Below are 12007 nucleotides of genomic sequence, written 5' to 3' on the forward strand. Positions count from 1 at the left end.
GCGGAAGCCACTCACTGCTTCTCTTTTCCCAGCATGCACCTGCAACCATACAGGCGGGAACTGTCACCCGCAAACCGGGGAGTGCGTCTGCCCCGCCCACACAGAGGGGGACTCGTGCGGCAGGTGCGAGGCGGGATATTGGGGTCGCCATCCCGTCACAGGCTGCAAGGTACGCACGCCGCCAGGGTTGTTGTAGTTAAGAAAAAGTAAAATAATTTCCTTAACAAAATCAAATAAAAATGGAAATTATTTTTAATAAACAGAAACGGAAACTAAATGTTACGTTTACAAAACGAACTCAAACAAACTATAATTATAGCGAAAGTGTCGTAATTCATTTTTTATATATATTATATATTTATTTCAATATTAACCGGAATAAAGATATTTGAAGGGTCACACAGAAGTGATGTCATCTGGCAGCAGCCAATAGAAAAGCGTCTTCAGATGACGTTGCTCCGAAGTCATACGAAATCAAATGCTTAAATATTATTAATAAATATATTAAATATTGCGTACAAGTAATGCCGTTTTTTTTTAAACAAAAACTAATACTTAAACTAAGTAATACTAACTAAAAACTAAAGTTAATAAAATATATTTTTTTTTTTTTTCTAGGAGAGCTCAGTATTGTTCATTCGATTTGACATCATCATTGCTCTCCTTTTTTAAAAAAATAAAAAAATAAAAAAATATGTAAAATAAATAAATAAAATGTTTTTTTTTCTTTCTCTTTTTTTTTTTTTTTAAATATATATACATATATATATATATACATATATATATATATATATATATATATATATATATATATATTTTTTTTTTTTGTATGGGTGTGCATGTGCGTGCGTGTGCGTGCGTGCGTGTGTATTCATCAGTTCACCTAAAGCCCATTAAAAAAAAATCCCATACTAATAATATAATATAATAATTAATTGCCAAATGCAGAAACATCAATGTAAGTTATCACGATGTAGTGGCTCTCGCTAACAGTTACAGTTAATAAAAACTAACAGAATCACCCTGAAAACTAATTAAAACTAACTATATTGAAAAAAAAAAAAAATTAAAATAATAATAAAAAATAAAATAAAATTCCAATAACCTTGACACGCGCGTTTTAATCCTCTCGGTCCTTTCAGCCTTGCGACTGCAGCGCAGAAGGAAGCTCCGCCCCTCAGTGCGAGCTGACCAATGGCCAGTGTCCGTGCAGAGAGGGCTTCTCCGGCAGGTCATGTGACCTGTGCGCCCCCGGTCACTACGGTTACCCGGCGTGCTCGCCGTGCGGCTGCGACGTGGCGGGAACGGAAGACGACTCGTGCAATCGGACGCTCGGCGTGTGCGACTGCCGGCGCGCCGGCGAGTGTGCGTGCAAGGTAACGCCTGCGCGTGTGTGTGTGTGTGTGTGTGTGTTGTGCATACTGAGCATGTGCGTGTGTGTTTTGAGGCGGCGGTGTCGGGGCGGCGCTGCCAGGAGTGCATTTCGGGTTTCTTCGCTCTGTCGTGGGAAAATCCGGACGGCTGCTCGCCGTGCTTCTGTTCTGGACTCAGCGAGGACTGCGAGGAGCGCGCGGGACTCGTCAGAGCTCACGTGAGTGCGCGTCGACTCGCGTCGGGTTGGCTCGCTTGTGATGTTCGTATTTCGGATTCAGCTATGGTGGCAAGGGATCAACCCGACTCTTTGGGTTATTCGTTTGACCCAGATTTTTGGGGTGAAATGAGTTAAATTAAAAATAAAAGTTTTTGCAACCCAAAAAGTTGGGTTATTTTGTGACTTTCATTCAACCTTTTGGGTTATTTACTATAATTTAAAAGTTGGGCTAAATAAATACACCAAAAGTTATTTATTCAAGTCAGAAACTTGGGTTAACTTAATAACACAAAAATGTGTTGTGCAATACAACCCATTTTTGGATTGTTTTGTCAATTCTTCATTTGACCCAACTTTTTGGGTTATTTACTGTTTTTATCCATTTCGGTTAAAAACATCCTAAATAATTGATTCAACCCTGCAAGTTGGGTTGAATAAATAATTAGTTGTTAAATAAATAACACCAAAAGTTATTTATTCAACCCAGAAAGTTGGTTTAAATAAATAACCCAAATCATTTGTTGTACAGTACAACCCAATTTTTTGGGCTTGTTTTGTGGGTTATTTAAAAACTGTTGGGGTCAAAGATATCCACTACTTGAGTCAATTTAACCCAAGTCAAGTGTCTGGTTTGTTTTGTATAAAACTACCCAAATAAATCTCGATTGTTCTGTACAAAACAACTATAAAAACAATGTTGGGTCAAATTGACCCAAGTAATTGGATCGGTCCATTTTTTTACCCAAATTGGGCTATTTTTTAATCCAACTGTTTTTTGAGTGAACATTTTGGGTTATTTACTGTATTTAACCAGTTGGGTTAAAAACATCCTAAATAATTGATTCAACCCTGAAAGTTGGGTTGAATAAATAATTAGTTGTGCAGTGCAACCCGATTTTTTTGTTTTGTTTTGTGTGTTATTCATTTAACCCAACTTTTGAGGTTATTCATTTAACCCCAAAAATTGGGTTAAATAAATAAACAGAAAGTTGGCTCGGTCCATTTTTGACCAAATTTGGTTTATTTTTGACCTAACGGTTTATAGTGTTCGTGTCGCATCTGGTCATAGATCACATTGGCTCGCTCTCCTGCCCTGCTGCCATTGGTCAGCCAGTCCAACCTGGAGGGTGTTATATCCGGAGTCTACCAGCAGGGCGGCGACATGCTGCTGGACACCCGCCAGCTCAACTCAAGCGGGCTGAGCGCTCCGCTCTACTGGCGGCTGCCCCCCCAGTTTGAAGGCCAGCAGGTAATCACAGCGCCGCCTTCACTTTGGGCTCAAGGTTCGACTGTCCCAACTTCTTCATGCGCGTGCGCTTTTAGCTGCTGTCGTACGGCGGCGTCCTGTCCTACGTTGTGACTTTCTACGCGGACGATGCTGAAGGGCTGGCCAATCAGGAGCCTCAAGTGCTGATGAGGGGAGGAGCCCTGAGGAAGCTGCTCATCTATACGGACATGGTTGCCCCTGACAACGGCATCAGGACCCAGCATGACATCAGGCTGACAGAGGTACGACCGGCGTTCCCGCCAATCGAGAGCGACTGGATCACATGTTTACAACATGCGTACGTGTGTGTGTAACAGCACAAGTGGCGTTATTTTAACTCGGTATCCGAGAAGGCGGTTAGTCGCAGCGACTTCCTGTCCGTGCTCAACGACTTGCAGTACGTCATCGTCAAGGCTTCGTACGGCACGCGGCTGCAGCAGAGCAGGTGAGCGGCACGTTCGCGAACGTGTGTCGGACGGTTGACTGACCAAAAAACCCTTTAAGGATTTCTAACATCACCATGGAGACGGCGCGAGAAGAACAGGAAGCCGGCGAGTCGGGAGCCGGGCCGGTCGCGAGACTGATCGAGTCGTGTTTCTGTCCGGCGGGTTACGCCGGATCGTCCTGCCAGGTAAAATCGGGCGATCGTGTCGCCACGGTAACCGCCGTGGGAACCTCAACTTTCACGGCTGTCCACCTGCAGGAATGCGCGGCAGGTTTCTTCCGCCAGCCGCTGTCGGAATTGCCGCCTCAGGCCCGAAAGTCGGCGTTCGTGCGTCCGTGCGTGGCGTGCCGCTGCAACGAGCACAGCAGCGACTGCGACGCACGCAGCGGCCGCTGCCAGGTGAGCGGCCGCCGATCATCGTGTTCGAACGGATCGTGAGTAGCGCTTAGCGCGTCGCTTTCTTTGTCGCGCAGGATTGCCAACATCACACCAGTGGGCGGAGCTGTGAGCTGTGCTCGCCGGGGTACTACGGCAACGTCAGCGGCTCCATTAGTGACTGCTCGCCATGCGCCTGCCCCCTACAGGACAACAGGTGATACTGCACCCTTTTGGCTTCAATGGAGTCATTCTAATCGCGTATGCGTCGTGTGTAGTTTCAGCCCCACATGTGAGTCCGAGGGAACGCTCGGAGACTTTCGCTGCACTTCCTGTCTGACAGGATATGAAGGGCGCTACTGTGAGCGGTAAGTCCCAATGTGCTAAACCAGGGGTCTTCAACCTGCAGCCACATGTGGCGCTTTGGTCCCTCTCCCTATATATATATATATATATATATATATATATATTTATTTATATATATATATATATTTTTATTATTATTTATTTATATATATATATATATATATATATATATATATATATATATATATATATATATATATATATATATATATATATATTTATATATATATATATTTATATTTATTTATTTATTTATATATATTTATATTTATTTATTTATATATATATATATATATATATATATATTTATTTATTTATTTATATATATATATATATATTTATTTATATATATTTATTTATTTATTTATATTTATATATTTATTTATTTATTTATTTATATTTATATATATATTTATTTATTTTATTTTTTTTTTTACATAAAACATTCTTTAAATTAATTGATTTATGTATTATATTTGAATATTTTAAAAAAGTTGTCAGAAAGAGATGAAAGGTAGATTTAATTTTTTTTTTTTTAAATGATCATAAAATGTTCATGAAATTGCCAAAAATGAGAATTGAATTAAAAAATGCGGAAAAGAAAATGTACCATGAACCATAGAATGTCCAAAAACAAAAGGCAGAAAATGACCATAAAATGTCCACAAAATTGCCAATGTCAGAAAATTGATAGCAAAAAAGGCAGAAAAAAATTGCCATGAAATGTTCAAAAAGGGAAGAAGAGAGGCAGAAAATGACCATATGTCCATAAAATTGCCAAAAATGTCAAATTTGACAAAAAGGTGGACAAGTCTAAGAATGTCTGGAAAAAAAAAAGAAATCCAAAATCAGAAAACGAAAGGCTCATCAGTACACGAGACTAACACATTATTTCCTTCATCACAATCTTCAAATGTTTTTTTGCTACTTCACATGTTGCCGCCAACTCGCAGGTGCTCTCTGGGTTACTACGGCAACCCCTCATTGCCAGGGGGGGCGTGCACCCCGTGCGGCTGCAGCGAGTGGGGGTCCCTGCACCCGCTGTGCGACCAGCTGACCGGCCGGTGCCGGTGCAACGCCGGGGTCAAAGGTGCGACGTGCGATCAGTGCGACGAGCGTCACGTCCTGGAGGGAAGCCGATGCTGGCGTGAGTGTCCGCGACGCGCGAAATTGGAAGATGGCGTCGTCGTCGTCGTCGTCGTCTGACGCTGTGGTTTGCGTCTAGCGTGCGACGACGACTGCACCGGGGGTCTCCTGGACGACTTGGAACGGACGCGCTGGCACTGGCGAGCCGCCAACGTCAGCGGTGCTGCCATGGCGCCCTATCGGCAGCTGGTGGCGCTAAATAAGCAGACCGCAAGCATGCAGGTAGTCCAAGACTGTGAATGCTTAAACACGGGAGACCCCTCAAAACTTTATTTTCTTGTTGTAGACCCCTCAAAACTTTTCATTTTCTTTTAGACCCATCAAAACTTTTCATTTTCTTGTTGTAGACCCCTCAAAATATTTTGTTTTGTTGTGGTAGACCCCTCAAAACTTTTTATTTTCTTGTTCTAGACCCCTGAAAACGTAAAATTTTATGTGGTAGACCCCTCAAAAATTTTCATTTTCTTTCAGACCCATCAAAAATTTTCATTTTTCTGTGTAGACCCCTCAAATTTTTTTATTTTTTTGGGGTAAACGCCTCAAAACTTTTCATTTTCTTTTTCTACACCCCTCAAAACTTAACATTTTCTTGTTGTAAACCCCTCAAAATGTTTCGTTTTATTGTGGTAGACCCCTCAAAAATGTTCATTTTCTTCTTGTAGATGCCTCAAAACTTTTCATTTTCTTTTAGACCCATCAAAACTTTTCATTTTCTTGTTGTAGACCCCTCAAAATATTTTGTTTTGTTGTGGTAGACCCCTCAAAACTTTTTATTTTCTTGTTCTAGACCCCTGAAAACGTAAAATTTTATGTGGTAGACCCCTCAAAAATTTTCATTTTCTTTCAGACCCATCAAAAATTTTCATTTTTCTGTGTAGACCCCTCAAATTTTTTTATTTTTTTGGGGTAAACGCCTCAAAACTTTTCATTTTCTTTTTCTACACCCGTCAAAACTTAACATTTTCTTGTTGTAAACCCCTCAAAATGTTTCGTTTTATTGTGGTAGACCCCTCAAAAATTTTCATTTTCTTCTTGTAGATCCCTCAAAAATTTTAATTTTCCTTTAGACCCCTCAGAACTTTTCATTTTTCTTTGGTAGACCCCTCAAAACTTTTCATTTTCTTGTTCTAGACCCCTCAAAAGTTTTCGTTTTGTTGTGGTAAACCTCTCAAAACTTTTTATTTTCTTGTTGTAAACGCCTCAAAACTTTTCTTTTTCTTTTTCTACACCCCTCAAAACTTAACATTTTCTTGTTGTAGACCCCTCAAAATGTTTCGTTTTATTGTGGTAGACCCCTCAAAATTTTTCATTTTCTTCTTGTAGATCCCTCAAAAATTTGCATTTTCCTTTAGACCCCTCAGAACTTTTCATTTTTCTTTGGTAAATCCGTCAAAACTTTGCATTTTCTTGTTCTAGACCCCTCAAAATTTTTCGGTTTGTTGTGGTAAACCTCTCAAAACCTTTTATTTGCTTGATGTAGACCTCTCAAAATATTTTGTTTTGTTGTGGTAGACCCCTCTAGACTTTTCATTTTGTTGTGGTAAACCCCTCAAAACCTTCCATTTCCCTTTTCTAGACACTCCAAAACATTTCATTTTCTTTCTAGACCCCTCCTCATTTCTGATTTTACGTTACTGTGGTGTGAACTTTCTTCTCGATGATGTCACCGACGTGTCAAAGCGTGTGCAGTCGTCGTTCCGTGTTTGCTGAAGCGGCGTTCCTCTCAGCTCATGTTTGCAGAACGCACGTCTTCGGAGCTGCCGACGTCCGGAGCGGAAGAAGACCTCACGCAACTGACCTCTGACCTCAGCCTTCTGACAACGAAGGCCACAAACGTGTCACATGACTGTGAGCAAGTGGGCGTGGCCGCCAACGACAGCTTGTCGCACGCAAGCCGGCTGATGGAAAAGATCCAGCGGGTTCAAGACCGGATCGAAGGTAAGCGACGATCGGCATTGCGACGTCAAAAGTTGTGAACTCCCTCACCCGTGATTGGCGCAGCACTCGCGAAGGAGGCGGAGCAGCTGAACGGGGCTGCCGAGGCGGCGCTGGAAACAGCCAATCGGACGCGCCTGCTGGACCAGACGGCGGCCATGTTGGAAAGCTTGCGAGCCGTCAATCTGAGCGCCGCCGCGAGCGCGGCGCGTCATCAGCTCAGGTGCGCCTTTTACAGCATCGAGACAATCACCATGAGGGATGTCCGATATCGCTTTTTTCAGACCGATACCAGTCACCGATACCAATACCGATACTTGTGATGCATAAAATTTCCCCCAAAAACAATGACAGATCATTTTTGACTCTCTCTCTTTCAGTCTATCAGAATCTCTCATGAAATTGCTCCAACACCAGTTCCTTCCGGGGGCGGGCAATAGGCTCCGCCCAGTCGCCGCTGGCCTCGACGCTAGCATGCAAAAGCTGCAAGAAGTGAAAACACGGTTGGAAGACGCCGAAAAAGAAAACGTACAAACGCACCTTGTGATGAACGCCACAAACGCTCGACTCAGCCACCATAAGGTACACACACACACACACACACACACACACACACACACACACACACACGCAGGTAGAGCGTGGTAGTAGTAGCGGACGTGAATGTTTGTGTGTGCGCGCGCCAGGCAGCCCACCAGAACGTCACCGTTGCGTATGCGTGCGTGGAGGACGAGATGGAGGCGGGCCAGCTGCTGCTGAACGACGTGCTCAACCTGACGGGGGCGTTCACAAACATCTCCGCGGTAAGACCCGCGCGGCAACGATATTGCGCGGATGCTAACGCTAACCATCGCGCAGACGGACGTGCTGGGAGGCGAGCTGGATCAATGGCGCCCTCTGCTGAGGAAGAAAGTCGAGGCGCTTGTCATGGGATTGAAGAGCACCGATTCGCTGGAAAGGGTTTACCAAGCGGAGAGCCACGCCCACCTGCTTCGCAGCCACGCCCTCTCACTGCACGGGTAACTGTGAGACTCGCCCGTCTCTACTTTTAGCCAGGTTTTTGTAAAGAAATGTTTCCCCCCCTTCTTAGTGCTCTGTCGTCGGTGTGGAACGCTTCCCAGAACAGCAGCCAACTGGTGTCGCTGGATGCCGATATCGCGGACGGCGTCGATGAGGCCCGGCGAGCCGCCTCGGATGCTCGCAAGTCCGCCGGCCTTGCTGCCAATATGGTGAAAAGATTACGCTTGGACAAGAAAACCACCTGCAAAGGAGTCAAAGATGTCACTATTTCACTCAATGCATGTTTTAGACCAGCCAATCAGAGCAGCTGCTGTCAGCAGAGGGCGGAGCCAGGCTGAGTGCGATCGCTGCCGTGCTTAACGAGAGTCACGCGATCGCCAAGACAGCTGAAGGTGCGTCCGTCCCTCCGTCAGAATGTCTTTCCTTGGAAATATCTGCCTGTCGTAGAAAATGGCCGCCTTCCCTCCAGACGCGCGACTGAAGATCACCGCGGTAACCACAAGGCAGCGGATGCTGAGCAAGCGTGTGCGCAATGCCAGCGGACTACTCCATCAGCCAATCAGGGAGCTGCAGAGCCTCTCCAATGGTGAGACGGCGGATTTGTCGTGACTCGTCATGACTTGGTCGTGACTCGGCTGTGGCTCATTATGACTTGATTTTTTTAGGGTCCCTGCAGCCGCAGGAAGCCCGGTCGCAGGCCGCAATTGCGCACGCTAGCCTACAGGAGGCGCTGCAGCACTTGAACAACCTCCAACAGCAGCTGCGGGATTCTTCTTCTGTGGTGGAAAAAAGCAACCTGAGCGCGGCAGAGACCAACCAGCTGATGACGCACGCGTATTCCACGGGTATGTTGACGCTCTTTGAGGATGTTACGACTTTTCCGCAATGGATGTTGTGTCGCCGTGTAGCCAATGAGGCGCAGCGGAGACTGGAGGAGGCGGAGCATCGCACGCAGCGTCTGAGTGAGAAAATAAAGCCGCTGAACATGCTGGGAGAAAGTCTGAGCCGAAACATGTCCGACATCCGAGAGCTCATCGAGCAGGCCAGAAGACAAGCGGCATCCGTATGTCATTTGGCTTTCAGCGCCGTTGGGCCGCCCGATGAAGTCATGTGACGGCGCTGCTGTGATGTCATCAGATTAAGGTGGCGGTGCAGGCGGATGGAGGCTGCGTCCGTTCGTACAGACCACAGATTCAGTCGAGCAACTTTAACACCTTGACTTTGACCTTGAAGACCAAGAGTCCAAACAATCTGCTCTTCTATGTGGGCAGCAAGACGACGGTATACGCACGAACGCACGCACGCACGCACGCACGCACGCACGCACACGGTTGCAGTCGCGCTGATCGCTCGTCTATCCAGGTGGAATTCCTCGCAGTGGAGATGCACAACGGGAAAGTTTCTCTGCTCTGGGATGTCGGATCTGGCAGCACCAGGCTGGAATATCCGGGACTCAACATCGCCAACAACAGATGGACCGTCATCAACGCCACACGGTACCGGCACACACCTGCGCGTCGGGGATCGCACCCACGCAAGGTGTGGCTGACCACGGCGGCCATGTTTGTAGGCTGGGCTCTCGAGGCTTCCTGACCGTCCATCAGCTGGAAGCGGCGCCGTCGCAAACGGCGATGGCGGCATCCCCCGGACCGGCCCGGGTTCTACACATCGACAACGGCACCGTGGTCCACATCGGAGGGCTGGCGGACGACACCCAGGTAAACGCGCGCCGTCGGCGCGGGTTGCGCGCGGCCAACGTTAACGCCGCTTACGTGTGACGTCAGGGGCCGCCGGCGTTGCAGTGGTCCAAGTTTCAGGGCTGTCTGGGGGAGGCGTCGCTCAACGAGAAGAACATCGGCTTGTGGAACTACGTCAGCAGACAAGGACAGTGCGGAGGCTGCTTCAGCAGGTGTACACACACACACACACACACACACACACACACACACACACACGCACACACACACACTTGAATGAGCTCCCACGTGTTACATGAAGCTTACATGAAGCGTTTTTTTTTTTTCAGTCCACAAGCAGAAGAGACGGCTTTCCACTTTGACGGTTCCGGATTCTCATTGGTCCAAAAGTCTCTGCGAGCCACATCCACTTCCATCGTCTTATTGTTTAAAACGCTGTCGCCGGGCGGATTGTTGTTGTATCTGGCTTCCAACAACACTGTATGACACACACACACACACACGAAGACCTTCAATGTGAATTTGGCTGAAAGTTTGTTTTCCCCTGCAGAGGGACTTTCTGTCCATTGAGCTAGTGGAGGGCTGCGTCCGTCTGACCTTTGACCTCGGGTCCGGTCCTCTGGTCCTAACTTCCAGCAGGAAGTACAATACCGGCGTGTGGTACAAGGTCACGCTGCAAAGGAACCGACGCAAAGGTAAGTCCCGCCCACGAGCGGATTTATTACACACATCTGATGGATGAATCGCGTGTGTGTGTGTGTGTGTGTTCAGGTTACCTGTCAATCATGGCGGCTGACCAATCATCAGAGAAAGAAGTGCTGGAGGCGGAGTCACCCGGAAGTGCCTCCGATTTGAACCGTTCTGACCTTGACCCCATCTACATCGGAGGACTTCCTGCTTCCCGACCAATCAGGTTTGGGCCCAGTTTTTGGCGGCGCATGTAAAAGAGGATGTGACATCACAGGTTCGCAATTATTAACACGCTTGCTAGGCGACAAGTGGTCTCCAGATCCTACGTTGGCTGCATCAAGAACGTGGAGATCGCAAGGTTGAACTTTGACCTGCTAAGAGACGCATATGGAGTCAGGAAAGGCTGCGTTGTTGAGGTGCGCACAAACTGGTGACCTTTGACCTTAGCTCATTTGCTGACGTGCCCTGACTCGGATGTTGTTGTTTAGGCCGTGCGGAGTGTGTCGATGTTTAGCGGCGGCTTCGTTCAGATTGCTCCTCACGCACTTGGTCAGGAGGCGGAGTTTCTCTTCTCCTTCAAATCTAACAACCAATCAGGAATCCTGTTAGCCGCCCTCACTGAAAACCACAGCCAGCGGCGGGTACGACTCCGCCAACGAAGCGAGCTGCCCGACGTGCGATGCCTTGAAAACTTGCCTGTGCGTCCACAGCACTTCCTGTCCGTCCACCTGCTCCATGGTTCTCTGGAGGCGGAGCTTGGGGAGAAAGGTGCGGACGGTCGGCGGGTGGCGGTCACAGCAGCCGAAGGCGGATCCTTCGCCGACGGAAATAAACACTCGGTTATCGTTAACATCAACAGGAAGTAAGTGTTACCACGGCAACAGAAAAGCTCATCAGTGTGACGGCGCGCTCGCTGATCCGTCCGTCCGTCCGTCTCTCAGGTCTCTTTCCATCCAAGTCGATGAGGGAAACGTGAAATCCGCCTCGCTGTTACCGGGCGGATTTTCCCGTCTCTCCACGGCCTCGTTTTTTGTCGGAGGACTGCCTTCAGGAGATGAGTCTGGTTTGCCAATCAGATTGCAGAAGATATCCAAGTTGTTCAGAGGATGCGTGCAGCACCTGGTGCTTGGCGACCGGTCAGTTGTCAATCTCCCCGCAAGCTTGAAAAACGGGCGGATGGACGGTCGGAGTTGCCTTGACGGACTTGCGCTCTCTGGATAGGCTCGTCGACCTGTCGGCGGCTGTCAGGTACGAGGGCGCGGCGCTTGACAGCTGCCTCCTGGAGGAGCAAATCCGAGGGGCGGTGCTTCCAGAAGACCAGGATGCAGAACCCACTCTGGATCCTTCCCAACTGTCTGCCGCCTCGCCCATCCAACTGACTCCTGCTGACTTAACGGTAATTGTGCAATGGCTCCTCCCATTTTATTTGACGGGCTTCTCCTTCCCCATAATTCATCAGATTTACATCATTTGAA

At 47.2% G+C, this 12007-nt stretch overlaps 1 protein-coding gene across 1 annotated transcript in view; it reads left to right on the forward strand.

The window, feature by feature from the left end:
* lama1 (laminin, alpha 1) overlaps positions 1 to 12007 on the forward strand; it is a 28192-nt gene that overhangs the window by 12696 nt on the left and 3489 nt on the right. The window contains exons 23-56 of the mRNA XM_077554839.1: positions 33 to 169; positions 1143 to 1376; positions 1448 to 1591; positions 2661 to 2840; positions 2915 to 3100; positions 3176 to 3303; positions 3363 to 3489; positions 3562 to 3702; positions 3777 to 3895; positions 3957 to 4046; positions 4998 to 5191; positions 5270 to 5412; positions 6918 to 7128; positions 7192 to 7348; positions 7506 to 7707; positions 7812 to 7928; positions 7984 to 8144; positions 8216 to 8354; positions 8435 to 8537; positions 8615 to 8731; positions 8811 to 8990; positions 9054 to 9208; positions 9283 to 9426; positions 9508 to 9641; positions 9716 to 9863; positions 9930 to 10054; positions 10172 to 10322; positions 10393 to 10537; positions 10614 to 10755; positions 10834 to 10948; positions 11021 to 11173; positions 11243 to 11394; positions 11474 to 11668; positions 11754 to 11928. Coding sequence (XP_077410965.1) covers positions 33 to 169; positions 1143 to 1376; positions 1448 to 1591; positions 2661 to 2840; positions 2915 to 3100; positions 3176 to 3303; positions 3363 to 3489; positions 3562 to 3702; positions 3777 to 3895; positions 3957 to 4046; positions 4998 to 5191; positions 5270 to 5412; positions 6918 to 7128; positions 7192 to 7348; positions 7506 to 7707; positions 7812 to 7928; positions 7984 to 8144; positions 8216 to 8354; positions 8435 to 8537; positions 8615 to 8731; positions 8811 to 8990; positions 9054 to 9208; positions 9283 to 9426; positions 9508 to 9641; positions 9716 to 9863; positions 9930 to 10054; positions 10172 to 10322; positions 10393 to 10537; positions 10614 to 10755; positions 10834 to 10948; positions 11021 to 11173; positions 11243 to 11394; positions 11474 to 11668; positions 11754 to 11928 — 5144 coding nt within the window. The remainder of the gene's footprint in view (positions 1 to 32; positions 170 to 1142; positions 1377 to 1447; positions 1592 to 2660; positions 2841 to 2914; positions 3101 to 3175; positions 3304 to 3362; positions 3490 to 3561; positions 3703 to 3776; positions 3896 to 3956; positions 4047 to 4997; positions 5192 to 5269; positions 5413 to 6917; positions 7129 to 7191; positions 7349 to 7505; positions 7708 to 7811; positions 7929 to 7983; positions 8145 to 8215; positions 8355 to 8434; positions 8538 to 8614; positions 8732 to 8810; positions 8991 to 9053; positions 9209 to 9282; positions 9427 to 9507; positions 9642 to 9715; positions 9864 to 9929; positions 10055 to 10171; positions 10323 to 10392; positions 10538 to 10613; positions 10756 to 10833; positions 10949 to 11020; positions 11174 to 11242; positions 11395 to 11473; positions 11669 to 11753; positions 11929 to 12007) is intronic.

The sequence above is a fragment of the Vanacampus margaritifer genome, chromosome 20, assembly GCF_051991255.1.
Source record: "Vanacampus margaritifer isolate UIUO_Vmar chromosome 20, RoL_Vmar_1.0, whole genome shotgun sequence".
In the NCBI taxonomy this organism is placed as follows: domain Eukaryota; kingdom Metazoa; phylum Chordata; class Actinopteri; order Syngnathiformes; family Syngnathidae; genus Vanacampus; species Vanacampus margaritifer.